The sequence below is a fragment of the Triturus cristatus genome, chromosome 7 (genome assembly GCF_964204655.1).
Source record: "Triturus cristatus chromosome 7, aTriCri1.1, whole genome shotgun sequence".
In the NCBI taxonomy this organism is placed as follows: domain Eukaryota; kingdom Metazoa; phylum Chordata; class Amphibia; order Caudata; family Salamandridae; genus Triturus; species Triturus cristatus.
The window spans coordinates 61,184,040-61,211,418 of record NC_140590.1 but is presented as its reverse complement, the minus strand read 5'-3'; the positions used below and the strand labels follow the sequence as shown (position 1 = coordinate 61,211,418).

Here is a 27,379-nt window from a genome sequence, read left to right as displayed (position 1 = left end):
ACTACTGGAGGGGGTTGTACTTCCGGGGTATGCTGATGTTTAAAGTTGTTTTTATTGGCTGATGTGTTTTTGCAGTAAAGCAAAGAGAAGCATAATCAGAGCCTCCGTGGACTGCCATAGAATTTATAGTCCAGGCCCTCAACATTGGGCAAGCCACTCCTCCCCTGCCCTCGAGCAGCCCCGCCCATCCCTCCGCCCCCAACCAAACACTTCTGTTTTCTCGCAGTGCGAGAAGCAGAAACATAAAATGGTAGTTTTACCCTTTTATGTTTCTGCTTCTCGCACTGCAAGAAAGTAGTGGGGCGATGATCCTACCCCCCTAATGGAGGAGCCGCCCCTGCCTAGATGGTGGGAAGTGAATTGTGTACTACAATGTTGCTGGTGAACAGTCACCAGTATACCGAGTGCACTGCGAAGAAAAGTAACAATTGCAATGATGTTTAACAATTTAAACAAAGTTATCAGGAAATGTACACGTGTTTGAACTATATCTTAATAAACAATCAACGCTTAATTTGTTTCAATATTCATTGTATTGAAAAAATGAGAAACACAGTGACTGTACTATTTACAGACAATAAAGTAAATGTAACAAAGTGATACAGTCAACGATGAACTGCTCTAAGGCAGTGAATTATTTAACGTCAATTCTGAAGACGATCAATAACGAGCCCAATGCATTTCGGGATGATTCACATCCCTTCTTCAGGGGCAGCTGAAAAACATAGAAACGAGAAAAAACAACATTGAAAAACATTACTGTGCGAATACGTGGTTATTTTTGATCCTACATATACATGATGCAGCGTGTCAAGGCACAAAGGGTACTGAACTGGCCTGAATCAAACTTTAGCAATTCAATATGAACAGAGATAATTGTAGTGGAGAGGGAGGAGACTGATAAATCTGGTTTGTGAGTGAGTTAAACAAAAGTACCCAAAGATGACCAATCTTGAAATCACTTGTAATGAAAGACACCCGTGTAATAAAGCTGAAAGAAACGAGCGATGCTCTCGTTCTTACTGATAAGCGAATTGACGATAGTTTTCATTGCGAGGCTGAACAGAAGCGCCGAAGGCTGCAGGATGCTAAGATAAACAACGGATGTGATTAAGTACCAACGCTTGGTAAAGTGAAAGAAATGTGGCGGTAACAAGACCGCTGAACGACTTACTTCTATGCAATATTCGTAGAATGCTGTATAAATGTAGCTCGGTCGATAGCTGGATTCGCAGTTGTGGAGCTGCTCAGGTTAGCTGTGCAATGAACAAAAAAAGGGACTGATGTAGCGAAAGACCGTGAATGGCAAAAGTTCAGGGTCGAAACAAAGAAACGGGGAGAGAAAGAGCAAGGGCTTACCCATAAGTCGTGTAAAGGCTGTGAAAGAATGCAGAGTCCTGGACTGCTATGCTGAAACGAACATCAATGCAGCCGGCGGGCTGCTAACTGTATAGACCTCCAGGCAGAACGGCGGTCAGGAAACTGACTAGCCGAATGTTAAAATAAGGCTGTGTGCGTGAAAACGCCCACTCGGACGTAATGAAACTCGAAAGTGGACTAGACACTGGACTTCCATCTACTGTGTGGCCGTTGCTAGTGTGATGTGAAATAAAGTTCATACTAACGAAAAAAAGAAAGGAAAGAAAAAGTAAGACTCGAAAGTGAACTAAACACTGGACATCCATCTGAAGTGTGACCGTCACTAAATAAAGATAGTGCAAACGAAAAAAGGAAGAGAAAAGAAAACGATGTCCGTATGGTAGTGTAAGTGGCGTGAATGCACTTGTCTTGAGACACGAAAAAAACGCTGTGTGTCAGAAATGAGATTGAAATAGCCTGACAAATGTAGAGCTTGCCGTAATGTGGGTGGGTATATGGTGGGTGAAGAATCACTGCTGGAGGAGGGTGATTAGAAGCCCCGGAAAAATGACAATCAAAAGAATGCCCCGTATGAGCTGGTGGCTGAAATGTGATGATATACGATGAGACGATAGAAACAAGAGAAAGGCTATGAAAGAAGACTTGTTGTGTGAAGTGCTTAATATTTAGAATGCCCATGTCCAAATGACAACGTGAAATACAGAAATATATTGAATTGCTTGGTCTGAGACAAACGTACAATCTGGAGATGATGCAAATACATAATGCTTACCGACAGTAAAGCTGGGGCAATAATAAGTCAAGCTAAAAACAGTAAAAATTCAGAGAAGATGGAGTAATTTTATAAAAAGCATTGCATCTCTAATCTGTCATTGAGCCCAAACGGTGTTAAAGTCTGTAAATACTTGATCCACCAAACTTCTCTCTGTGAGAGTCGTTTTTCTGTGTTAATTTGAGTGTTGCGGGGCATCATCTCTAGTATGGTGAATCTGAGTTGTGCGATGGTGTGGTGATGTTCAGACCAATGTGAAAACAAAGGTGAATTGTGTACACGGACAGAATGTTCATCAGTTTGACCTTCAGTACAAAGGAAGGGATGAAAGTGTCAATGTGGTCTCCTCAGCTTTATTCATTGGTCTGGGTGGTGGGAAGTGTGTGGTTGAGGTGCCCGGTCCAGGGCAGCATGGGGGCAGACCAGCCTGCAGGGGGAGCCCCCTGTGCCAGACCCTGAGGATGAAGAGGGTGGGCTGGATGCAGCCTGTGCTAATGGGGCAGGACTTGGGCTGTGCCCTAAATCTGCCCAACCTTGCCACGTGCCGTTTATAGGCACCAACCTTTCAGGAATATTGAGGCCCCGAAAGACCAGTTATCATTTGTCCTTACCCTCATTCAGAACACTCTCTCACTGTATCTTTTTTGTGGCTACTCTTTCTCCCTCTTAAACTCTTACTCGCACTCTTCTTCACTAGTCTTTTCTCACTCTTTACTGCCTCTACCAATTTCTCTTTGCCTGACTCGGACCAGTCTCCTCTTCCCCCGCACAACATTCTAAGTTTTCCCCTCTGCGTCCTCTAATTCCTGCCTGCCATCTTTTCCCTCTCTAAATGGCCTGTCCCCTCTTCTTCTTTCATCCTGTTATGGAGCAGTTTCCACATCCCCTCTTAGTCTCCTTTCCCCTCTTCTTCCTGTTGCTTGTCTCAGTGCTATTTATCTTTGTTGTGTCCTGTCTTTCCTCTTCGACCTCCTCTCGTCACCTTTGCCTCCTCTCTTTACCCTTTCTCCTCTTTCTCTGTTTTCCTCTCACCCCCTCTCTTCTTTCCTTCTTTGTTTCTTCTCTAACCTGTTTATTCTTTGCCTCGGCCCTTTTTCTTCTCTTTCCTCCCAGGCCTGGTTCTAGAGGGTGGGCCGGGTGGGCCAGGCCCACCCAAACATGAGCCTGGCCCAACTAAACATGAGCATTGGCCCTCGCAGTGACGTCACGAAGGCCAATAGAAAATTAATTTAAAACGTTCCTCCGAACGTTGTTGTTCTTCCTGTTTTAGGAGTTACATGATTGGGCCTGGGCTCTTTCTCACATGTTTTTGTTTGTGTTGTGATATAGTTAGAATTTCCTCACTTTCATTATTCAAATGTTGCAAAAACGATTGTTTGGGCAGATATGCAATTTAATCAGTAAAGCCAACCCCCAACCACTGGAGTACTCTCTAAATCCTGAGTTTGTGCTTCTCCAGACCAAACCCTCTTAACATATACTGCCCACCAGTACGGATGACATGTGATTCCTACACCTTGTAATCCTCATTGGTTTATGTGACATTCTCTGTAGACTGATTTACATCCTTGTATGATTCATTGTCTCTGTATAATGTGTGCGTGATGTAAAGTAATGTGACACCCTACACTGATATGAGTAGCGCTGTACAACAAATGAAATGCATATGAGAGAGGGGCTATGGAGAGGTGGAGGGTGGCAGTGAGGGAATCCGAAGAGGAGGTCATGAGGGGGAGGGGCTACAGAGAGATGAGGGGCACTGGTGGAGGGTGGCAGTGAGGGAATCCGAAGAGGAGGTCATGAGGGGGAGGGGGCTACAGAGAGATGAGGGACACTGGTGGAGCGTGGAAGTGAGGGAATCCAAGGAGGAGGTCTTGAGGGAAAGGGGCTATGGAGAGATGAGGGGCACTGGTGGAGGGTGGCAGTGAGGGAATCCGAAGAGGAGGTCATGAGGGGTAGGGGCTATGGAGTGATGAGGGACACTGGTGGAGCGTGGGGAAGTGAGGGAATCCAAGGAGGAGGTCTTGAGGGAAAGGGCTATTGAGAGATGAGGGGCACTGTTGGAGGGTGGCAGTGAGGGAATCCGAGTAGGTCATGGCGGGAAGCTGCGGAGGGATGAGGGTGGTAGTGGGGGGAGTCTGAGGGGGAGGGGCTACGGAGGTCTGAAGGGCACTGTTGCAGGGTGGTAGTAAAGGTATCTACGGAGAAAGAGGTCACTGATGGGGCACCAAAAAAGACTTTCGCACCAGTGCTAAAGCCGGCCCTGTCAGGCCTTTCTGTTTTTGTTTATTTGATTAGCAGTCTGGTCATTAGGGCAACTGTGGAACATATCTTAAAGTGCGTGATAATTATATTTACAGCTATCTTCAATGTTTTAAGTTTGAAGGTGATTTTACAAATGTTTTTTACCGGGAATAATGAAAGTGGAGCCCAATGGTGCCTGATATGGGGCTGGGGCCCAAGGTTGGCTGTGAGATAAGGTGCACTGGAGAGGGGTGGTAGAAAAGTGGATAATCCGGCCTGGAGGGAGTGCGCTGCAGAGTCCGGGGTCAGGCGGAGGTAGTAATGAAGAAGGTTTCTCCCTGAAGGTTTGCACAAAGGGAGCCCGAGGAATGTCACTTGCCTGATAATCCCACCTCAGAAACCTCCTCTTCCCGTCAAAGGGACGTTACATGGAAAAAACCACTTTTTGAGAGTGATAATATTTAGAAAGAGATTTAGAAAATATTGCGTTTTACTGGGCCTTGTAAGACTAAGGAGAGATAAAGGAGGGCCCTGAAGCAGGCCTGACTAGACATATAAGTGACAAATCGGGCCTGCAGTGGCCCACCCTAATGCACTCTTGGCCCACCCAAATAAAAATTCCTGTAGCCGGGCCTGTTCCCTCCTCTTGCTCCTCAACTTTGCCCCCTCTATTTGCCCTGTTTATTCTTTCCCTACCTCTGTCCTCGTTTCCCCTCTCTGTCTCCTCTCTTCACCATTGTTTCCTCTTTTCTCTGTACATTTCCCCCTCTGTTCTTTTTTCCCATCTCTTCTTTCCTCCCATCTCTCTTCTTTCCTCCTGCTTCCTCTCTTCAACTTTGTTTCCTCTCCTTACCTTGTTTATTCTTTCCATCTGTCCTCCTCCCTCTCTCTACTTTCCTCTATCTCCTCTCTTCACCTTTATTTCCTCTCCCCCTGTTTATTATTTCCCTTCCTCTGTCTTCTTCCCCTCTCTTCTCTCCTCCTGTGTCTCCTTTCTTCACCCTTGTTTCCTCTCACCCTTGCTCCTCCCTTACCTGTTTATTCTTTCCATCCCTGTCTCGTCGTTGCCCACCTTCTTCTCTCCTGTCTTTACCTTTGTTTCCCGTGGTTACCCTGTTTATTCTTTCCATCCGTCTGTCTTATTTCCCCTCTCTTCTGTCCTCCTCTATCTCATTTGTGTAGCTTTGTGTCCTCTCTTTATTCTGTTTATTATTTCCACCGCTCTGTTTTCTTTCCCCTCTGTTCTTTGCCCCTCTGTCTCCTGTCTTCATCTTTGTCTCATCTCTTTAACCCTGTTCCCTCTTTACCCTCCGTTCTCTTTCCTCTTTGTCTCTTCTCTGTCTGCTCTCTTCCTTTCTGTTTCCTACCACTTTATTTGATCTTCCTCCTCTCTTGTTTTATCTGACCTGTTTCGTCTTTGCTCTCCGCAGACGTACGCGAGGTGTACATCAGTCGTGTGAATGTCTGGTGCGGAACTGTGGGGTCTAAGGAGTTCATCGAAGAGGGGTCCGACGTGGAGCTCCGCTGCCGAGCAGAAACGGACTCCCCCCGAGAGGCCATCTATGAATGGAGCCGGAAGGTGAGTATGGAGCCGAGCCTGGCGCCTGTAGGTGCCACCTTGGCCAGTGAGCAGCGCTCCGTGGCTGGTGAATGTTGTGCCTTGACTCAGCTGGCGAGTGCGAGCAGTGAGTAGGACTGGCCAGAAGTGTGGCTTTGACAGGCTGCGCCCCCTATGGTGGACAAGTGTGACTGACAGGTGAAGTGCACCCTCCCAGTAGACTTCAACGACTGGCCGATGTGGCCTTGAACAACTGTCTCTGACAAAGGACTGTCTCTCCAGAGATGGGCGCTGGCCACCCATAGCAGGCGAGTTCACCTTAAACAAGTAATTGCAGCGTCATCAGAGTCCACGGCTTGGCCCGAATGGCCCATCGAGTGCACTGCCCCCGATTTGCACCACGGCGCGCCCTGTACTGAGAAAAGTGCGCTGTCTTCAGTGTAGGTGCAAACTCTGACAATGTTTGGACTGAGGAGGTCACATTACCGAAAGACAGGGCTGTGCTTTGAATCCGCTGCTTTCTCTATCGCTGCAGCGCCACTCTCGATTTGAAGAGAGGGGAAAGACAGCCCCCTGCAGGCGGGGGCAGTGCATTACCACACCTGCCAGCAAGGGGATGCTTGAAAAAGTACCCTTGCTCCAGCGCCCCTCCTGGAGAAAGCTTTGATTACGCCTGGCTGTAGTGCAGCGCAGGAGTAAAGGCAATGTGACCCCTCGTTTGTATGGGGCCACGGCCCCATGCAAATGTAGCAACGGCCATCTTGATAGCACCCGTACAAAATGTGTGCGGGCTCCATATACACACCAGGAGGGGCTGTACAAGGACCTTCAGCCCCCTCTAAAATACCACAGTGCCCGAGGGAACGCAAGAAGTGGGTGCAAAATGCTTCTCCACCACCCCAAGACACCTTTTGCAAGTACGCCCCGGGTGGACATGGTCTCTTCAAACACATGTGGATTTTGGGGCTGCCAGTTGCGATGAGTCTTTATTTCTGAGGCCCTGCTACCTGCCGAGATGTTAAGCTGCCTGGCTAGATGGGTGAATTTTGCAAATATAAACCCTTGTACAAAAGGTAGCAGATATAAAGTTTGTCCCTGGAAGTTCCAGGCCAAACTCTGTCTTCAGACCCTGCAGCTGATGGTGCAGCTTTCTACCCGCCCATTAATGCTAAATTAAATTCACTGTACAGGCCTAGAAAAATCATACCATTTTTTGCTAGGCCTGCATGTCTAGTGACTGAAATAATCCACTCGACCAATTGTAATGCTCTTGGCCCATCTCCGGGTTCCAAATGATGTGATCCTGGGCAAATATTTGAATTCACTGAGCCGCCATTTTTTTCTTTATCGCATATGAGAGCACCTTCCAATATGTGAGTTCTGCATGTCAGCGGTACAAAAACAGTTTTGTGTGATTTAATAGACTCCACTTTTGCTACATATAAAATACAAATCTAGCCACATATTGGATACACATGACTCCTGAATTGCCTTTTAGTTAATTGATGGCAGTGTCATCAGGATGGGGGCAGGCATGTTTCTCAAATCATGTTTGAAACCCATCACTTTAAATGAATCCGTAACTAAAGCATGAAGTGGTAGCACATTGTCATTTGCCATCAGCAGATTTTATATTGAAATGGGCTCAACATTTCCCACGTACATGCAGCTTTACTGATGAAACTAACAATAATGTTTGGAAATTGAGTTTCTGTAAAATATTTGCCATTTGCACATCACCAGGTAAAGTGTTCTGACTTGTTTTTCTCCTATGTAAATCTTTGTTTGTATCACACTTCTTAATTACAAACAAAAATTTCTTTAATAATTCCTGATATATTTTAAAAATACTTGTACTATTCATTTACAAGCTTTTTAAATGTTGCATTAGAAAAATAAAACTGACGTCATACGGCCTTTGTCTGACAATGATTGTCAGGCAGCTCCCTTGACAGAAACCTCTAACTGTAGTAAGAGCAAGGAAAATAAACTCCAACTTCCAGGCAGCAATAACTAAAAAGACAAACTGACATTCAACCACAATCCTTGAACAGACGGCAAATGTGTCAAGGTGATAAAAACGAGATTTAAAGGCATCTTTATTGCTCATTTGTTTCTGAATGAACACCTGTTCTTTCCAGATTATGTTCACTTGCCAGAACGACCAGTAAGAGCTAAAAATAGCCCGACCGCATAAAATCTAACTCGCCATTGCGAGTGGGCGTGTAGGTTTTTCGAGGCTTGCCGTATGTGAATACTTGATGCAGTGCGTTCGAAAAGTAATCATGTACAAGAAAATTGCAGTTGATTTTGAAGTGTTGGTTTTGGCACACAACATTCTTTGTTTTTTATGAAATATGAAGTGCCTTGTACGTCCTTAACATTTATGGAATACACACTGGGAAACACTGCATCGCAGGGTAGGAGGTTACCCCATTCACCGCCGTCCCCGTACTGCACTTCGCACAGCTCTGCAGGCCCCTCAGTTCTCTCGATTTTGCTTGACCAATGGGTCCAGTATTCTGACCCTCATTGAGGTTTCGTCCTACTGGTTCATCTTGATTGGCAGCGCATCCTGCTGTTCAGATCCCAGAATCCCCAAGAGCTCTCCTGGTGTAATCTTGAAGTCTCAACCCTGCCGATCTCACTTCTTGAGCGCCACGTCCTGGAGCGGTCGAACACTTCTCGACATCACCATGCCACTCTGGAGCGTCTGCACCAGCTGCTGTTCCGTGAGCGCCTTTTCAAGACTCTCAAGGGAGTCGGAGGTTACTGTGCTCAAATTGTAACTTTTGGAGCCTTTTACCATTGGTACCCTGGGGTTTTACCCTACAATCGATCCCAAAACAGAGTAACAAGTACATCCCTTCAGCACTTGAACCTCAAGGTAGCGAATTCAAGGAGATGAAGGCTTACGCAGGAAGTAGATTTCACTTGGTTAGCAAGAACTTGGTTGCTCCGTGGCGGCACAGATTAATTCCAGGGAGAGACAGCACTGCTCACACCAACCTAGCCGCTGCCCTAAAGCACTGGGCCGAAGTCACACTCCATCCCCTATCTATGATTACACTGGGTGCAGAAGAAGCATTTGGTAGAGTGAGTGACCCTTGCTTTGTCAGGTATTAGGGCTGTTTGAGTTCCCCACTAGTGGCAATATAATGGTTCATTCCAGGCCAGTAGAGATGGTCCCCATCATTGGGATTACCTCCAACCCACTGTTCATCACCAGAGGGACCAGGCAGGGATGTTTATTATCGCCTTGTCTACATCTTCCCTATATGGAGACATTTTTTGAGGAATCTTATGGATCATTTGGGTATTAAATCTATTGTATTGCCCCGAATTGATGTTAAGGTTATGGATTACATGGATGATCTACTGATCACCACCGCAGACCTTTGTTCTGAACTTCCAGCAATCGAAGAAGCTGCAGTCGAATATGGGAACGTGTTGGATATAAATGTAATCAAGATAATACTGAGATATTGAACATAGGGACTCACTACCTATACAGTGAATAGTGTCACGTACTGTGGTAGATTCCCATCCAGGCACTCTGCACTGTCATCAACCTATTTGCATCAAAGTAGAACACTGCACCTCCAATGTACCTTCAAACTGACTTGGAGCATCTTTTAAACAATTCAGCGCCAAGGTCATACATCCTTTTCCCAAGGTACCTCCAATCCGAACTGCAGGGCTACGCAAGCATTCCAGATGAGACACTGTACCCCGCTCTGCCAATGCACCTCGATCCTCACCTGTCACCGCTTCACTGTCAGGGTCTGAGCTGTGAAACACTGAGGCTGCACTTGATGTGGGTGGAATCAGCAAATGTCGACAGAAGCATGCATTTGAGCCTCAGGTGGCATGCCCTGCCTGCCACCGTGACACCAGGACACAGTCCTCCTTAGGACAACAGTCCTTCATTTTCCTTACCTGGGAGGATTGACAATCCCAGGTCTGGAGAATGTACAATGGCCGCCACACTCCAGGAGAAAACTCCCTGGTAACTGCGCCATTCTTCTTTTTTTAGTTTGTTTTCTTTGAACAAACACCGAGCTTTTCGAGCTTCTCTTTTAAAACAAACAACTTTGCAGCGTGGGTGCACCAGACATTGAGCCCACCTGGCAAAGGATCAGGGCCTTCCGTGGACCCACTGTGCCCCCGGAGTCTTGGATGTGGTGTGTTGTGAGTCTGTCTGCTGATTCCTGTGCTCCGGGGTGTGATCAGATGTGGGTCTGTGTGCAGAGTCCGGGGTTATGATGATTTGTGGCTCTGTGTGCTGACACCAGAGTCCTAATTGTGAACGGTCGTGGTTCTGTGCGCTGACTCTGGAGCCCCTGGATGTGGTATGTTGTGAGTCTGTCTGCAGATTCCTGTGCTCCGGGGTGTGATCAGATGTGGGTCTGGGTGCGGAGTCCGAGGTTATGATGATTTGTGGCTCTGTGTGCTGACACCAGAGTCCTAATTGAGAAAGGTCGTGGTTCTGTGCGCTGACTCTGGAGCACCTGGATGTGGTATGTTGTGAGTGTGTCTGCTGACCCCCGAGTCCGTGGACGCGATTGATTGTGGGTCTGAATGCTAATTCCTGAGTCTCTGGACCAGCAGATGTGATTTGATTGTGGGTGTCTGTTCCTACGCCTGAGCTCCAGTGTGCAATACTGTGGATGGGACGGTGACCACTGATCGCTGGAGCCCTGGACGTGATGGGTCGTGGATCAGTGTTTCGACTCCTGAGCCTGTGGGTCCCCACACGTGATGAGTGTGGGTCGGTGTGCTGACTCCGGAGCCTCTAAGGCCCCAGACTTACTGGTGTTTACATCTGTTGTTTGTTTCACAGGGCGGTGACTGGATTGTGGCATCAAAGACGCTGAGACTGAAGAAGTTTGGGAAGGAGGACGCTGGCCTCTACACTTGCCAGGCTCGGCACCCGGTCCTGTTCAACTTGGTGAAAAGCAAGTCGGTTGAGCTGGAGGCGGTGGAGCCCGCAAAAGGGATTACTGCTAGTAAGACTTTACTCTTATCCACTCCTCAGTGCCCATGCTGGTGACCGAGACTAACCGTACACATGCTCATCGCCTATGCTAATCGCTGTCTGTGCCAGTGACTTAGCTGAAGCTCACACCTCTCATCGCTGTCTGTGCTAGTGACTTAGGTGAAGCTCACACCTCTCATCGCTGTCTGTACTAGTGACTTGGGTGAAGCCCACACCTCTCATCGCTGTCTGTGCCAGTGACTTAGGTGAAGCTCACACCTCTCATCACTGTCTGTGCTAGTGACTTAGGTGAAGCTCACACCTCATCGCTGTCTGTGCCAGTGACTTACGTAAAGCTCCTACCTGCCTATCGCTGTCTGTGCAGTGACTTAGCTGAAGCTCACTCCTGCGAATAGCTGTCTGTGCCGGTGACTTAGGTGAAGCTCACACCTCTCATCGCTGTCTGCTAGTGACTTAGGTGAAGCTCACACCTCTCATCGCTGTCTGCTAGTGACTTAGGTGAAGCTCACACCTCTCATCGCTGTCTGTGCTAGTGTCTTAGGTGAAGCTCACACCTGGTCATCAGTGCCTCTGCTAGTGACTTACGTAAAGCTCATACCTCTCATTACTGTCTGTGCTAGTGACTTAGCCGAAGCTCGCACCTCATCGCTGTCTGTGCTTGTGACAGGTGAAGCTCACACCTACTCATCGCTGTCTGTGCCAGTGACTTACGTAAATCTCCTGCCTATCGCTGTCTGTGCAGTCTGTGCCAGTGACTTCGGTGAAGCTCACACCTCTCATTGCTGTCTGTGCTAGTTACTTGGGTGAAGCTCACACCTGCTCATTGCTGTCTGTACTAGTGACTTAGGTGAAGCCCACACCTCTCATAGGTGTCTGCTAGTGTCTTAGGTGAAGTTCACACCTCTCATCGCTGTCTGTGCTAGTGTCTTAGGTGAAGCTCACACCTCTCATCGCTGTCTGTGCTAGTGACTTAGGTGAAGCCCACACCTCTCATCGCTGTCTGTGCTAGTGACTTAGGTGAAGCCCACACCTCTCATCGCTGTCTGTGCTAGTGACTTAGGTGAAGCTCACACCTCATCGCTGTCTGTGCTAGTGTCTTAGGTGAAGCTCACACCTCTCATCGCTGTCTGTGCTAGTGTCTTAGGTGAAGCTCACACCTCTCATCGCTGTCTGTGCTAGTGACTTAGGTGAAGCCCACACCTCTCATAGCTGTCTGCTAGTGACTTAGCTGAAGCTCACACCTCTCATCGCTGTCTGTGCTAGTGTCTTAGGTGAAGCTCACACCTCTCATCGCTGTCTGTGCTAGTGACTTAGGTGAAGCCCACACCTCTCATCGCTGTCTGTGCTAGTGTCTTAGGTGAAGCCCACACCTCTCATAGCTGTCTCTGCTAGTGAATGAGGTGAAGGTTCCACCTGATCATCGCTGTCTGTGCTAGTGACTTAGGTGAAGCTCACACCTCATAGCTGTCTGTGCTAGTGACTTGGGTGAAGCTCACACCTCTCATCGCTGTCTGTGCTAGTGTCTTAGGTGAAGCTCACACCTGGTCATCAGTGCCTCTGTTAGTGACTTACGTAAAGCTCATACCTCTCATTACTGTCTGTGCTAGTGACTTAGCCGAAGCTCACACCTCATCGCTGTCTGTGCATGTGACAGGTGAAGCTCACACCTACTCATCGCTGTCTGTGCCAGTGACTGAGGTGAAGGTTACACCTGCTCATTGCTGTCTGTGCTAGTGACTTGGGTGAAGCCCACACCTCTCATCGCTGTCTGTGCTAGTGACTTAGGTGAAGCCCACACCTCTCATCGCTGTCTGTGCTAGTGACTTAGGTGAAGCTCACACCTACTCATCGCTGTCTGTGCCAGTGACTGAGGTGAAGGTTACACCTGCTCATTGCTGTCTGTACTAGTGACTTGGGTGAAGCCCACACCTCTCATAGGTGTCTGCCAGTGACTTAGGTGAAACGCACATCTCTCATCGCTGTCTGTGCTAGTGTCTTAGGTGAAGCTCACACCTCTCATCGCTGTCTGTGCTAGTGTCTTAGGTGAAGCTCTCACCTGGTCATCAGTGCCTCTGCTAGTGACTTACGTAAAGCTCATACCTCTCATTACTGTCTGTGCTAGTGACTTAGCCGAAGCTCACACCTCATCGCTGTCTGTGCTTTGTGACAGGTGAAGCTCACACCTACTCATCGCTGTCTGTGCTTTGTGACAGGTGAAGCTCACACCTACTCATCGCTGTCTGTGCCAGTGACTGAGGTGAAGGTTACACCTGATCATCGCTGTCTGTGCTAGTGACTTAGGTGAAGCCCACACCTCTCATTGCTGTCTGTGCTAGTGACTTGGGTGAAGCTCACACCTGCTCATTGCTGTCTGTACTAGTGACTTGGGTGAAGCCCACACCTCTCATAGGTGTCTGCCAGTGACTTAGGTGAAACGCACATCTCTCATCGCTGTCTGTGCTAGTGTCTTAGGTGAAGCTCACACCTCATCGCTGTCTGTGGCAGTGACTCAGGTGAAGCTCACACCTCTCATTGCTGTCTGTGCCAGTGACTTACGTAAAGCTCCTACCTGCCTATCGCTGTCTGTGCAGTGACTTAGCTGAAGCTCACTCCTGCGAATAGCTGTCTGTGCCAGTGACTTAGGTGAAGCTCACACCTCTCATCGCTGTCTGCTAGTGACTTAGGTGAAGCTCACACTTCTCATCGCTGTCTGTGCATGTGACAGGTGAAGCTCACACCTACTCATCGCTGTCTGTGCCAGTGACTTAGCTAAAGCTCACACCTCTCATCGCTGTCTGTGCTAGTGTCTTAGGTGAAGCTCATACCTCTCATTACTGTCTGTGCTAGTGACTTAGCCGAAGCTCGCACCTCATCGCTGTCTGTGCTTGTGACAGGTGAAGCTCACACCTACTCATCGCTGTCTGTGCCAGTGACTTACGTAAATCTCCTGCCTATCGCTGTCTGTGCAGTCTGTGCCAGTGACTTCGGTGAAGCTCACACCTCTCATTGCTGTCTGTGCTAGAGACTCGGGTGAAGCTCAAACCTCTCATCCCTGTCTTTGCTAGTGACTTGCGTGCAACTTACACATGCTCATTGCTGTCTGTGCTAGTGAATTAGGTGAGGCTCACACCTGCTCATTGCTGTCTGTGCGAGGGACTTACGTGAAGCACACACCTGCTCATTGCTGTCTGTGCGAGGGACTTACGTGAAGCACACACCTGCTCATTGCTGTCTGTACCAGTGACTTAGGTGAAGCGAACACATCTCATCGCTGTCTGTGCTAGTGACTGAGGTGAAGGTTACACCTGATCATCGCTGTCTGTGCTAGTGACTTAAGTGAAGCTCACACCTCATAGCTGTCTGTGCTAGTGACTTGGGTGAAGCCCACACCTCTCATAGCTGTCTCTGCTAGTGAATGAGGTGAAGGTTCCACCTGATCATCGCTGTCTGTGCTAGTGACTTAGGTGAAGCTCACACCTCATAGCTGACTGTGCTAGTGACTTGGGTGAAGCTCACACCTCTCATCGCTGTCTGTGCTAGTGTCTTAGGTGAAGCTCACACCTGGTCATCAGTGCCTCTGTTAGTGACTTACGTAAAGCTCATACCTCTCATTACTGTCTGTGCTAGTGACTTAGCCGAAGCTCACACCTCATCGCTGTCTGTGCTTGTGACAGGTGAAGCTCACACCTACTCATCGCTGTCTGTGCCAGTGACTGAGGTGAAGGTTACACCTGCTCATAGGTGTCTGCCAGTGACTTAGGTGAAACGCACATCTCTCATCGCTGTCTGTGCTAGTGTCTTAGGTGAAGCTCACACCTCTCATCGCTGTCTGTGCTAGTGTCTTAGGTGAAGCTCACACCTGCTCATTGCTGTCTGTACTAGTGACTTGGGTGAAGCTCACACCTCTCATCGCTGTCTGTGCTAGTGACTTAGGTGAAGCCCACACCTCTCATCGCTGTCTGTGCTAGTGTCTTAGGTGAAGCTCACACCTCTCATCGCTGTCTGTGCTAGTGTCTTAGGTGAAGCTCACACCTCTCATCGCTGTCTGTGCTAGTGTCTTAGGTGAAGCTCACACCTCTCATCGCTGTCTGTGCTAGTGTCTTAGGTGAAGCTCACACCTCACACCAGGGCCTTCTCTTGGATACCGGCGTCATGGAGGTGTGCTGATAGGGTGCGGTGGCAGACCGTGTCAAAGGCTGCTGATAGGTCCAGGAGGATGAGGGCGGCTGTTTCTCCTTTGTCCATCAGGGTCCGGATGTCGTCAGTGGCGGCGATGAGGGCAGTCTCGGTGCTGTGGTTGCTGCAAAACCGGATTGGGAAGGGTCCAGGATGTTGTTAACTTCGAGGTAGCGGGTCAGCTGTTTGTTGACAATCTTCTCGGTCACTTTTGCCGGGAAAGGGAGCAGGGAGATGGTCCGGAAGTTCTTGAGGTCCTTGGGGTCCGCCTTGGGCTTCTTCAAAAGGGCGTTGATCTCTGCGTGCTTCCAGCTTTCTGGGAAGGTTGCTGTCTCGAAGGAACAGTTGATTGTTTTCCGGAGGTGGGGCGCGATGGTTGCGCTGGCTTTGTTGAAGACGTGGTGAGTGCAGGGGTCCGATGGGGATCCGGAGTGGATGGAGTTCATGGTTTTGATGGTGTCTTCGTCGCTGACGCTGGACCAGACGGACAGGCGACTGGTGCGAGTGGTAGTCGCAGGGGTGGTGGATTCGGTGGTGGGTGCGGGGGGGTCGGAGTTGAAGCTGTCGTGGATGTCGGTGATCTTGCGGTGGAAGATGGTGGCCAGGGAGTCGCACAGGTCTTGAGATGGCGGGATGTCGTTGGTGTTGGAGCTGGGGTTGGAGAGTTCTTTCACGATGCTGAAGAGCTCTTTGATGTTGTGTGCGTTGTTGTCTAGGCGGTCCTTGAAGGCGGTCGTCTTGGCGGTCCTGATGAGTTGGTGGTGTCTGCGGGTGGCGCTCTTGAGGGCTGTGTGGTTGTCTGGTGTTCGGTCGTGGAGCCATTTCTTCTCCAGCTTCCGACAGGTGTGCTTGGAGATCCGGAGGTCCTCTGTGAACCAGGCGGCTTTCTTTTTGGTGTGGTTGGTTGTAGAGGTCTTGAGAGGGGCGAGGGTGTTGGCGCAGTCGTTGATCCACTGTGTGAGGTTGGTCGCGGCGGTGTCTGGGTCGGTGGGGTCGGTGGGTGGTCTCAGGGCGAGGGCGGTAGTCAGTTGGTCCTCGGTGACCTTGCCCCAGCAGCGGCGTGGTAGCTGTTGGGTGCGGTGGTGTGTGGTGGGTTTTCTGAAGGTGAAGTGGTCGCATCTGTGGGCGGTCCAGTGTGGTTCAGTGGTGTGGTTGAAGGAGACGTGGGGGCTTGCGGAGAAGATGGGGTTGATCGTGTGTCCAGCGGCGTGAGTAGGTGTCGTTATGAGCTGTTTGAGTCCGAGGTGGGCGAGGTTGTCGATCAGGGCGGTGGAGTTGGCGTCGTTGTTGTTCTCGAGGTGGAAGTTCAGGTCCCCGAGGAGGATGTAGTCCATGGAAGCGAGGGCGTGGGTGCTGATGAGGTCGGCGATGGTGTCACTGAACTGTGGGCGGGGTCCGGGAGGTCTGTAGATGAGAGTTCCTCTGAGGGTGGTGTTGGGGTCGGTGTGGATCTGGAAGTGCATGTGCTCGGCGGTGGTGAGGGTGTCATCGGTGTTCGTTGAGATTTTGATGGAGTCTTTGTGGATGATGGCGATTCCTCCTCCCACTCCGTTGGTGCGGTCTCTGCTGGAGATCTTGTAGCCCTGTGGGATGGCTATGGCGATGTCTGGTGCTGAGGTGGCGTTCAGCCAGGTCTCCGTCAGGAAGGTGACGTCGGGGGCGGTGGAGTCTAGGAGGTCCCAGAGTTCGATGGCGTGCTTGCGAGCGGAGCGGGTGTTGAGGAGGATGCAGCGGAGGTGGTTGGGTTCTCTGGCTGGTGGTGTGGAGGGTTGGATGCTGGTGAATCTGCAGTTCCGGCAGGTGAAAGGCCCCTGGGTGCGTTTCGGGGTGGCCCGGTAGCAGGGGTGGTCTCGTCTGGTGTTGTGCGTGGAGGGTGCTTGCGTCGTAGTGCAGTCTGGCGTTGCGAGGGGTGCGGGGTCCAGGGGTTCTGGCGCTGGGTGCGGTCCAGGCACGGACGGGCGCAGACGGGCTTGCATTAGGCACGCTTTCGGCACGCCAGCGGCGCACCCGCTGCGCGCGGCCGCTTCACGGCCTCCATATGAGGGCAGAGGGAGGGAGAAGCAGCTGGTAGGTGGGAGCGGGGCGGCCAATGGGAGTGAAGGGGGCGGGGCCGCAGGGGCTCAGCGGCGGGGGAAAACCCGGGGAAAAACACGGCGGGAAAAGACGGCGGAGAGGGACAACAGAGCACAGGGGTACAGAAAGCCAAGCGCAGGGGTACAGAATAAAAAAGGGAGCGCGCAGTCAGGCGGCAAAAGCGGCAACGGAGGTTCAACCCACAGGGGGCTGCGTGGCGGATGGGGGGAGTGACCTGCCTGGTGACATGTATCTGCATTCCGCATTCTGAAAGCAAGAGCAAGTCAGGAGTCCTAGATATAGTGGGTTTGTGTAATCAAGCCTTAAACCAGTGATGGCAGCAGGAGACCACCTCCGTGCATCATCACTGAGGAGGGAGTAATTGTCCCGATGATGATTTAAGATAAAAGGTGCAGGAAGAGGTAAGAAACGATCTGTGCAGCACCAGGGAAGATTGCAAGAAGTCTTGAGTCTTAGGCTCTTGACTGCTTTAACTTGGGGCGACAGAAGCCTCATTTCGAGGGTCCTGTGACCATCAATCCAGAGGTTAGACTTCCCGGTCATAACCGGTAGTAACCAGGAACTCTGTTCTTTCAGCATTTAACTCAAGGCAGTTACTTCCCATCCGTTCCAAATAAATCTCATTGTTTCTACGAAGTAGGAGCATGAAGCTCAGTCGAATTAGTAATTCAGCGCCATCCACATCCATGTACATGTCGTGCCGGATTTACATTAAATAGGTGGTGAAATAGAGCAGAGCTCTAGGAACCCACATGTTTGAGGGACTGTTGAGGTGGTGAATGACTGCCTTGAGTGATCTTTGAGAAAGGATAAAAACCGCTTCAAAACAGGATCAGTTATTCCTGCTGCTTTCGGGTGGTCCAGGAGGACGCCGCAACTGACCTTATCCAACGCAGCCGATTAGTCCAGCAGTATAACCGCGCTGATTCTAGCTTCACCAACCTCCACTCTCACATCATCAGGGATGGCCAGGAGAACTGACCCATTGCTGTGGCAGAGCAAACACTTTTTTGGGTGGGGCTTAAAATGTTGGCAGATTGTAAAAGATTGCTCAGTTGCTTGGTCTTTGAAAGGAGCTTGGCTGTTTCCACCAGGAGTAATTGATTCGAATGAAAACTTTTCAATAACGTAGGCTCCTAACATATATATATATATATATATATATATATATATATATATATATATATATATTATATTTTAGAATAATCGTGACTTAAAAATATTTGCGAGGTTTAGTAAACATTCCTTGCTCCAGTGGTGCATTAAGCCACATCTCTAGTGATACCAGGGAATCGCAGGATATCTGAGGAGCAAATGATCGGGCCACGGGTGAGCGAGAGAACCGGGTTTCATCTTGGTCAAGGTTGCTTTAAATTCTTTCTGGATAAGGTGGAAAGTGCAGAAAGAAAGGATAAAGCTACGTTATTAATGTCTACTAATTTCCAATCACATTTTGGAATGAATTATTTCAAATCTGATGATGCAGTGATCTGACCAGGCACTGTTCAGCATTAGATTGTCTGAATGTGTGGTCCAGATCTGACCCGCAGCCTGGCCTTTCACGCGAGTAGGATTCAAGATACAATGAGAGGGCTGAAGTGAATCTAACAACTCGCAGCATTCTGTGCCCTTGGATGCATGACCTATCCTGGAGTTGAATGAACCTGTTATTATCAGTCTTTTAGTAAAAGTCCAAGCAGAATAGACTAAAGTTGACTGAGTTTTATACTCCTTTTCTCAAGCAGCAGTGCACGCTGGGTCTCCATAGTATGGGGGATATTGGCAAATGTTACTTGGGGGGGTGGAACTGTGTGGAGAGATTCGGGGTGCACATGCCATGCATTATTTCAGCATCTAGACCTGCGATGCAAAGCACTATGTTGTCAAGTATTAAATGTAATGACCTGAGAGTTAGGCAGAGCAGGACACAATGCATCCAAGCGTAGTGGCCATTTTCTGTTCTTGTTAGTGAAGGGAGGGAATGCGTTGGGGGCACAGGGGCTTAGTTCAAATAATCGTTTAGTTTTAAAGCAAACCGCTGTCGGCTAGGAGTTCAAATACAAGAGATTCCACTAATTCAATGGCCCTTCCCTTCCCTAACATAACATACGTATAAAAAAGTCTATTTTTAAAGTGCACCTTCACCCAGAAGGGTATCTTGCGCTGAATAAAAGATGTTTATTGTTACCCAACTCAATGGTACTCATTTTATCTACCTCAGAAGGATGAAAGCCTTAGTGGACCTGCCTGGATTTGAACCTGTGATCCTGAGGTAAAAAAAAAACCCCTACAGGGGACGCATTAGCCCAATAACCACCAGACCCGACAGAAATCGATGTGTTACTTTTCTCACTGATATCAAAAATATTCTCTTGACTGGATCAGGCGCCTTGCTGCTGTCTGTTTGGATCTGTCGCGGTGTATGCCGGGTCTGGTGGCTTGGTAGTCTAATGCCTCCACTGTAGGGGCCTGTGTTTGAACTCATGGTCACAGGTTCAAATCCCGGCGGGTCCACTCAGCTTTTCATCCTTTTGAGGTCGATAAAATAAGAACCATTGAGTTGGGTAACAATAAGCATCTGTTATTCAGCGCCAAGATGTCCTGCGCCTTACAAAACCCACATGGTGTGTTGCCTGATAACTGAATTTGTAAATTGCGTGTTCACTTTCCCCCATGCACTAACTAAAAGTAATCTTTCTGGACACTGTGTGATTGGATGCTCAAAAGTGGGATTTCGATAAGCACAATAAAAGGACATCAGCCAGCGCATGCATGTCATGCCCACTGCCGGGTTCGAAAAGGAGGGCACAGTGACCACTTGGAAACATGGCGGCCTTTTACGTTGAACCGATCAGCCACACTTCTATAACAGGCTAATGGTAAAAATCTGAGCTCCTATTTCTGGACCTATTCTGTTGAGATAGGGCATACCTACGCTTATTGGTTTTTTCTTGAATGTACCTTTTTGGAGATTTCGTAAAGATTTGCATTTGTTGAAGTTATCTCAAGATAGTTCATTTCATTGAAATTAACCCGAATATAATGTATTCATCCCAGATTATTAATGTGTTTCTAGACATCTCTCTCGAGTGACAAGTCCCGGTGTCCATGATTAATCTATCAATTTAAAACATGTCCTTCTCTGGTATGAAACCAGTTCTGTCTTCGCCAGAATGAATTTGCAGCATCACGGAATTCACATTTTCCAGAACTATATGGCTGTAGTGCTCTGCACACTCCTGCCATCTAGTGTTGGGTCTGGACGGTTGCAAGTTGTTTTGAGAGTATTTTTTGAGTTGAAAAACCTGTTGCAACTTCACCTTTAGTCCACAATACACCAAGACAAAAACTCCACCTCGACTGTTTTTTTCTGCCATCGGATTTGAGCGTTCGAGTGTCAGGTCTGGGACTGACGACACTTCTTCTCTGGGAACGTCAGTGCAGCAGCGTAGCTAGACCTTTGGAGGTCCCAGCGTTTTCTGCCCCATGGCTGCCACATGTAAGAGGGGCGGGGGGCTGCTGGCGATACCTGCGTTTGCTGCTCCACAATGGCCGCAGGTAGGATCGGGTGGGGAGGCAGCCGCACCCAAAACTCGTGCTGCTCAAAGCAGAGTGCCCCCCCCCATGCCCCCCTGCTGCGCCACCGCTTAAGTGACCGTCGTCAGGACTTCGACCCCAGGAGATGTTTGTGAACCTCTTGCGTGCCAGCCGCAGAGTCTTTCTATTGCCATGGGAACATCTTTGAGTGCCAGGTACTTAGGACTTGTGGCTTGACTGTGACCAGGACCCTTGACAAATCATCACTACCGACGATGCCAGATGCCAGGTGCTATGGAGAGAACACCCCTCCAGTTCTGCCCTAGGTGCAACACACAATTCTCCTGACCAGGCCGTCAGAGTGTTTAATTGGAGCTTGTTACCGGAGCGGAACAAGGCCTTCTGCACCACCTGGAAGTTACTTTGGTGCTTGAAGACCTCTCTGTACCAAAGGGAGAGGTGCTGGGGACACAACAAAATCATAAGTGAGAATCACCCAACACAATCAGAAGTGAGAATCACCAGACACCCCCAACAGGAAGATGTCCACGCTTCTAGGGAGAAGAAGCCGGGCCATCAGGTCTTCGCCCGGCGGAGGAGGAACAGGAGCCCAGAAGTGGTATCCTCCGAGGTGGAGCCGTGCCATTCCTCAAGGCCTTCAGTCCAAAGACCAAGGCCACACTCAGGAGCCCTGTCTGTCATCCAGCGTGCGAGAGTCATCCCTCACTGGTTTGACCTGGAAAGCGTATGCCGACCAGTGAGGAGCATCATCATCGGGCCCTGAGCCGAGCCTCAGTAGGCGCCGACATACACGTCTGGCTCCCGTACTGGATACCACTCGACTGAGAGAGCTGTTCTCCACTCCCAAGAAAACCAGCTGCATGGGGCACAAAGCCACTCGACTGTCGCCATTGCCTCAGACCTGAAGCACTGAGACACCACATTGGTGCCTGCCTTGGCATCGGCTTTGGCTCCTACGTTGACACCGAAAAAACTATCAGCTCCATGCTCTGATTCAAGCGAGCGCCCAATCATGCAGCAGCTCCTGGAAGCCCTGGACAAGAGACCAAATAGACTTTCACAAGGAAGACTCTTACTAGGCCTCAATCGTAGTAGCACCCACACACACCCTCCCAGATACCCAAAAAGCTCCTGGAAGCCCTGGACAAGAGACCAAATAGACTTTCACAGGGAAGACTCTTACCAGGCCTCAATCATAGTAGCACCCACACACACCCTCCCAGATACCCAAAAAGTGAAGCCTAAATTGTGAAGAACTCTCCTCTGAGGCTGCTCCTGCTCCAAAGAGGGTTAGGAAGAGGGCTACAAGTCCACCACCAACAAACCTCTGCACTTAGGGAACCCATCTCAACCCTCTACTGCCATGCCCTCACACAGTCTCCACAACCCCTGCCTCAGTCAGTCCACACTCACTCCAACCAGGAAGGTCCATTCTACTCCGGGACCCTTACTCTAAGCCTTTAGCACTGTGAGAGGGAGACTACCCCTGGGAGAACTGCAAGTTGTACCATCCTGATTGTCCAGACTTTGACGCAAACCCCGTTAAAGCGTCCCTACTAGACACAACTACCTTGTACCAAGCGGTGATGCAGGGAACTGCATAACACTAAACAGTTAAAATGCACATCGTGCAGGAGGAGAATGACTTCCTCGTCAAAACTTCTCCAAGACTGAGAGGTCCTTCCAGTACTTCCCAGTGCACCGGGGAATGCTCAGAACTGCCCAAGATAACTCTAAGGACCCGGTGAAGGCCAGGATGGTCACCTGCCAGGGGAGGAATCAAATTTAAGGCATCCCCTGGTATACATTAAGGGGTCGTGTTCCGCTTGACTTGCTGGTGGTCCACACAGCAAGGAAACAAGCCTCAGCTCATGCAACCGGGGATGCTCCTACAGAAAGTAGAGCAAACTAATAGATGCAGCTGGGAAGTGTGTGGCGTTGGGGCCACCACACAACGAAGAATCCATAACTCTGTTGACTTGCCCTTCCGATATGACTGACTTCACTGGGATGGAATGGCTGATCATAAAAATCAGAAAAAGGGCCAGGAACTGGCACCAAATTGGTAATTTCAGATGTGAACATTGGTCTGTTGGGTGCTGCAGACATTTCTTTGAGGGAGTATCTTCTTGTTACCCTATGATTGGCTGTGAATGTCTGACTTTTGACTAAATGTTCAGCAGCATCTATTAAACGTCAGTTCGATGGGCAGTATCTTTTCGGCCTGCAGGTCGATACCGTGCTCGATAAAGAAGGACATAAATGAAACCAAAGTGAAGAGCACCCTGCAAGCTCAGCACAAGCCTTTCAGAAATTGTAGGCAAGAAGAGTCCCAGAAACACCTAAGCCCTCCTAGAGGCAAGGCTACCAGCAGGACCAAAGCACCCAGGAGACCTAGCCTGCACAATCGTGTGCAGGGTGGATACCGGGGCAATAGTATGGGTAGAGGTAAAAATATAAAAAATGTAAATTGATACTTGTATAGTGCACTACTCACCCGCAAGGGTCTCAAGGCGCTTGTACGAATACCACTGTGGAACCCATCCTGGCTTTCCCTGTGAGGTGTCCACTCCTGGGCACCCCCAAGGTGGAGGCCAGGCATCCTTAGCGTTGTGGGGGCCATTGTGGAGATTAAGCAAGCTATTGCCCAGAGTTGCAGAGTGGGACTCCATGATTGGAATAGGCACCGAGGCGAGAATTATCAGGTCCGTGGATGTTTGAGCCCAAGACCCGCCGAGGTGGGGAATTGAACCCTGGTCCCGGGCCAGACCTCTGCATCAGGGTCTGCCGCTCTAACCATTGAGCCACACTTCTCCACAGGTCAATCCAACAGGGGCGCGTCTACCTAAAAACGGTGACTTCCCCAGTATCCCCCATCCCGATCACACACCTGTCAGGGGGAAGGCTGAAGTTCTTTCCCCAGTGAGTGGAAATATTCTCTGACAAACGAGTGGTCTGGGTAGTACCAGGTGTACTACCAAGAGTTCCACACCGCTAAACCATTCCACCTTATCGCCTTGTCTCCAGTTGCGACCATCTGCGTCTTCTAAAGATAGACTTACAACAGCTCCTCACCAAAGGTTCTGTTCAGCTGGAGCCTCCACACTAGCAGAGTAAAGGAGTTTACTACCTCTACTTTTTAGTTTCTAAAAAGGATGATAATCTACAGCCAATCCTAGATCTCAGGCTCTTAAATTGCCATACCTGGTCGAATCATTTCCACATGACCAGCCTGCAGGATGTCACCCAACTGCTCACACAAGGGGCTTCATCGGGGTCCTCAACCTCCAGAATGCCATTTTTCTCATTCGTATACATTCATCCCTCCACCCGTACCTCTGTATTGTTGTAGGAGGACACACCAGCACCAGGTCAGCATGCTCCTTTTTTGGGTGTTTCTAGCGGTGGTGGCAGTTCATCAGCGCATAAATGCCATTTAAATCATTCCTATCTGGACGACTGGTGATCGAGAGCAGCAGCAGTGTGTTTGTGCCCCAAGAGAAGGGTTCACTATCATTGTAAAAAGAAACAAAAAAGTCCCACATTCATCCCCGGCAGATTCAGCACTTTCTTTGGTCACTCTGAAATGTGGGCATCTGAGAAGCCTATCCGAACCAAGAGAGGGTGGTGGCAAGATGGCCCCCGAGCTGGGGATCGAAGTAGAAGCTCCTGTTTGGGGTTCACCATTTGGTGTATATCACTGCATATACATAGCCATCTGCCCCATTACGAAACGCCATTGCATCCGTGGCAACACCGGCTATCCTCTATAAAACTGGTTGGTCTTTTTCTTTATTTGATACATTTTGATGGCGAGTCCCTGATTCTCTCGGTCTCGCCCATGAAGGCCCAGCCCTGAACCCTGAGACCGGTGTGGCGCTAGAGACATGCTTGGCAAGGCACTTTTGTGGAATGCCAGCTAATCTCCCACCTTCGCCCTCACCAATCCCTTCTGAAAGAGTTTCAAGGTGCGTGATTGCTGAGATGGTTAATTGACCCCAGCAGGTTGCCCACACAAATTTGTCTCACAGGGAAATGTCTGCCCGATGCCCCACATTGTCTGCTGCCCAGTAGCTGCAGCTAAACTAAAGGGAGTGACCCACCCACCGCCCACAACCGGAGCCGGCCTGAGGACCAACTAATGCTGTTGGAACATCCTGCAGTGACCGAGGACAGTCGTGGTGAGTGCACCCCCACCAAAATCTGTCTCTAACTTGCTGCCACGCGACCAGCCCTCAATCTAGACCTGTTTTCCAGGCGATTGCCAGACTTCTGCTGCTCACACGTTACTGAACCTTAAAATCCGCAAGCTGGCTAGCGGCTTGTTTCCTTGCAGAGTGAGCCGGCTTGCAGCCTGCATACCTTAACTGGATTGGTCGACCACTATTTGATTAGATTTACTCTTGAATGTATTCCTTCTCTGAAACCCCAACTAACAGAGAATCAAATGTCCAGAAATTGGAGACATGCAGACATGGACCATTTTCGGTCACTTTTGACAAGCACGTACCCCTCCACACTGGAAGTCTTCCAGACTCGGGCAGAGAGCATTAAATCATGGCTGGAATCGGCCAGCGATTGTGTTGCCCTCCTCAAAAAAACAAAGATCATGAGACCCCACGATGCTTAACGGTGGTTCTCCGATGATCTAAAAATAAAGAAACTTGAACTTAGACAAGCAGAACGCCGATGGCGCCGTCATTATCTCCCGGATAAAAAAGCCTCTTCTCTAGTCTTGATGAAAGAATACAAAAATGTGATTATTCAGACTAAGGCAAACTATTTTCCTCAAAAAATTGTTAGTGCATCAAACAAATCTAAAGAGATTTTCGCTATAGTTGACGAACTCTCTAAACCAGATAGTTACGCAAAAACCTGTTCCCTCACAGTCTGTGATTCTCTCAATTCATATTTCTTAGAGAAAATAGCCACCGTCAAGGCTAGTATTCCTTCTGCGGCTTGTTCTATACAGGACCCAAATGTTGATTTGATCCCACACTGTCTTGACCGAATCCCTCTGATTTCGGAGGAGATTTTTCGGAACTTACTAAATAAGGTCCGCTCTGGCTCTCCCTTGGATTGCTGTCCCCCCTATATTCTCAGAGAAGCTTTTACTACATGTCCAGACCCTCCCCGATCATTTCTGAACAATTCGCTTGAGCATGGCATTGTTCCCGACTCATTTAAACGGGCAGAAATTATCCCAATCCTGAAGAAACCGGGGGCCGATCCATTGGCTCCAAGTAATTATCGTCCTATTTCCTTGCAGCCGTACCTGGGAAAGGTTTTAGAGGCTCATGTAGCTAACTGCCTCAGTTCCCTTGTTGAACATTTCCAGGTTATGGATGCCTATCAGGCCGGATTCAGACCCGCACACTCGACTGAGTCGGTCATTCTTACAGTCATGGACGTGCTCAGAGGGGGAGCGGACATAGGCTCTACCCAGGCCTCTTGGATCTCTCAGCAGCTTTTGACACAGTTGATCATGGTATCTTGATCAACCGTGTCAGTAATACCGGAATTCAGGGTCTGAGTAATCGGTCCCAAGCGGTGTGCCTCGCTAATTTTTCATTCAATAAAAGAGATATTACCTGTGGGGTTCCACAGGGCTCCTCTCTCCGCTTCTTTTTAATCTCTACCTTCTTCCTCTGATTCGTTCTTTGAGAGAAAGGAATGTTGGATTTTTCAACTATGCGGACTGGTATTCAATATTGACTCCTCTGTTTCATCAGAATCTAATGTTCAAGCCACTATGGTTCTCATAAGTGACTGGATGAACAGCAACCAGTTGAAGCTGAACCCGGAGAAAACTGAGCTGATTCTTATGGGTGGGTCGGCAAATCCATGGCATTCCATCTTCTGGCCCCCTTAATCAGGCAATCCCCCCTGTGCCAGTTGCCTCCTGTAAAAGCTTGGGGATCATTATCAGTAATGATTTGTCCATGAAGGCCCAGGTCAGCGCAGTTGTCTTTGCTGGCTTCTTTCAGCTGCGCAGAATAAAGAAGATCAGTAGATTCTTGAGCAGGGAAGCTATGATTCTGGCCACTGTAGCCCTAGTGATCTCTCGCCTGGATTATGCCAACTCATTGTATGTTGGCATTCCGGCATACCAACTGAGGCGCCTCCAACTGGTTCAGAACCAGGCGGCCAGGCTGATCTTCCATCAGCCTAAATGGCACCACGTCAGCCCACTCATGAAAAGCCTCCACTGGCTTCCAGTGATTAAGCGCTGCGCGTTTTAAGATGGGTTGCACCATTTTTAAAGCACTACATTGTAACGGTCCGGCTTTCATCCCGACTCGTCTTCACCATCGCATTCCCTCTCGAGACCTTAGATCCTCCCACTTGAACTTGTTGGAAATCCCATCAGCCAAACGGAAGAAGTACGGCGGACTAAGGTTCTCAGTCCTTGCCCCGCCATTTTGGAATTCTCTCCCGGTTGAGATAAGGGCTTTGACTTCTTGAGGCCAGTTCAGAAAACAGTTAAAGACCTGGTTGTTCATCCAAACTTACACTGATTAAGCGATCTCTGTCACTGCCTTGATCCTCACTTGAGCGCCATGAAACCGTTGGTGTACGTGCGCTTAACAAATGCTTT

At 49.2% G+C, this 27,379-nt stretch overlaps 1 protein-coding gene across 1 annotated transcript in view; it reads left to right on the top strand.

Annotated features, from left to right (window-relative positions):
* The window catches only part of LOC146808808 (uncharacterized), a 185,068-nt gene that overhangs the window by 119,753 nt on the left and 37,936 nt on the right, over positions 1-27,379 (top strand). Inside the window, exons 4-5 of the mRNA XM_085615634.1 lie at positions 5,827-5,975; positions 10,798-10,963. Coding sequence (XP_085471760.1) covers positions 5,827-5,975; positions 10,798-10,963 — 315 coding nt within the window. The remainder of the gene's footprint in view (positions 1-5,826; positions 5,976-10,797; positions 10,964-27,379) is intronic.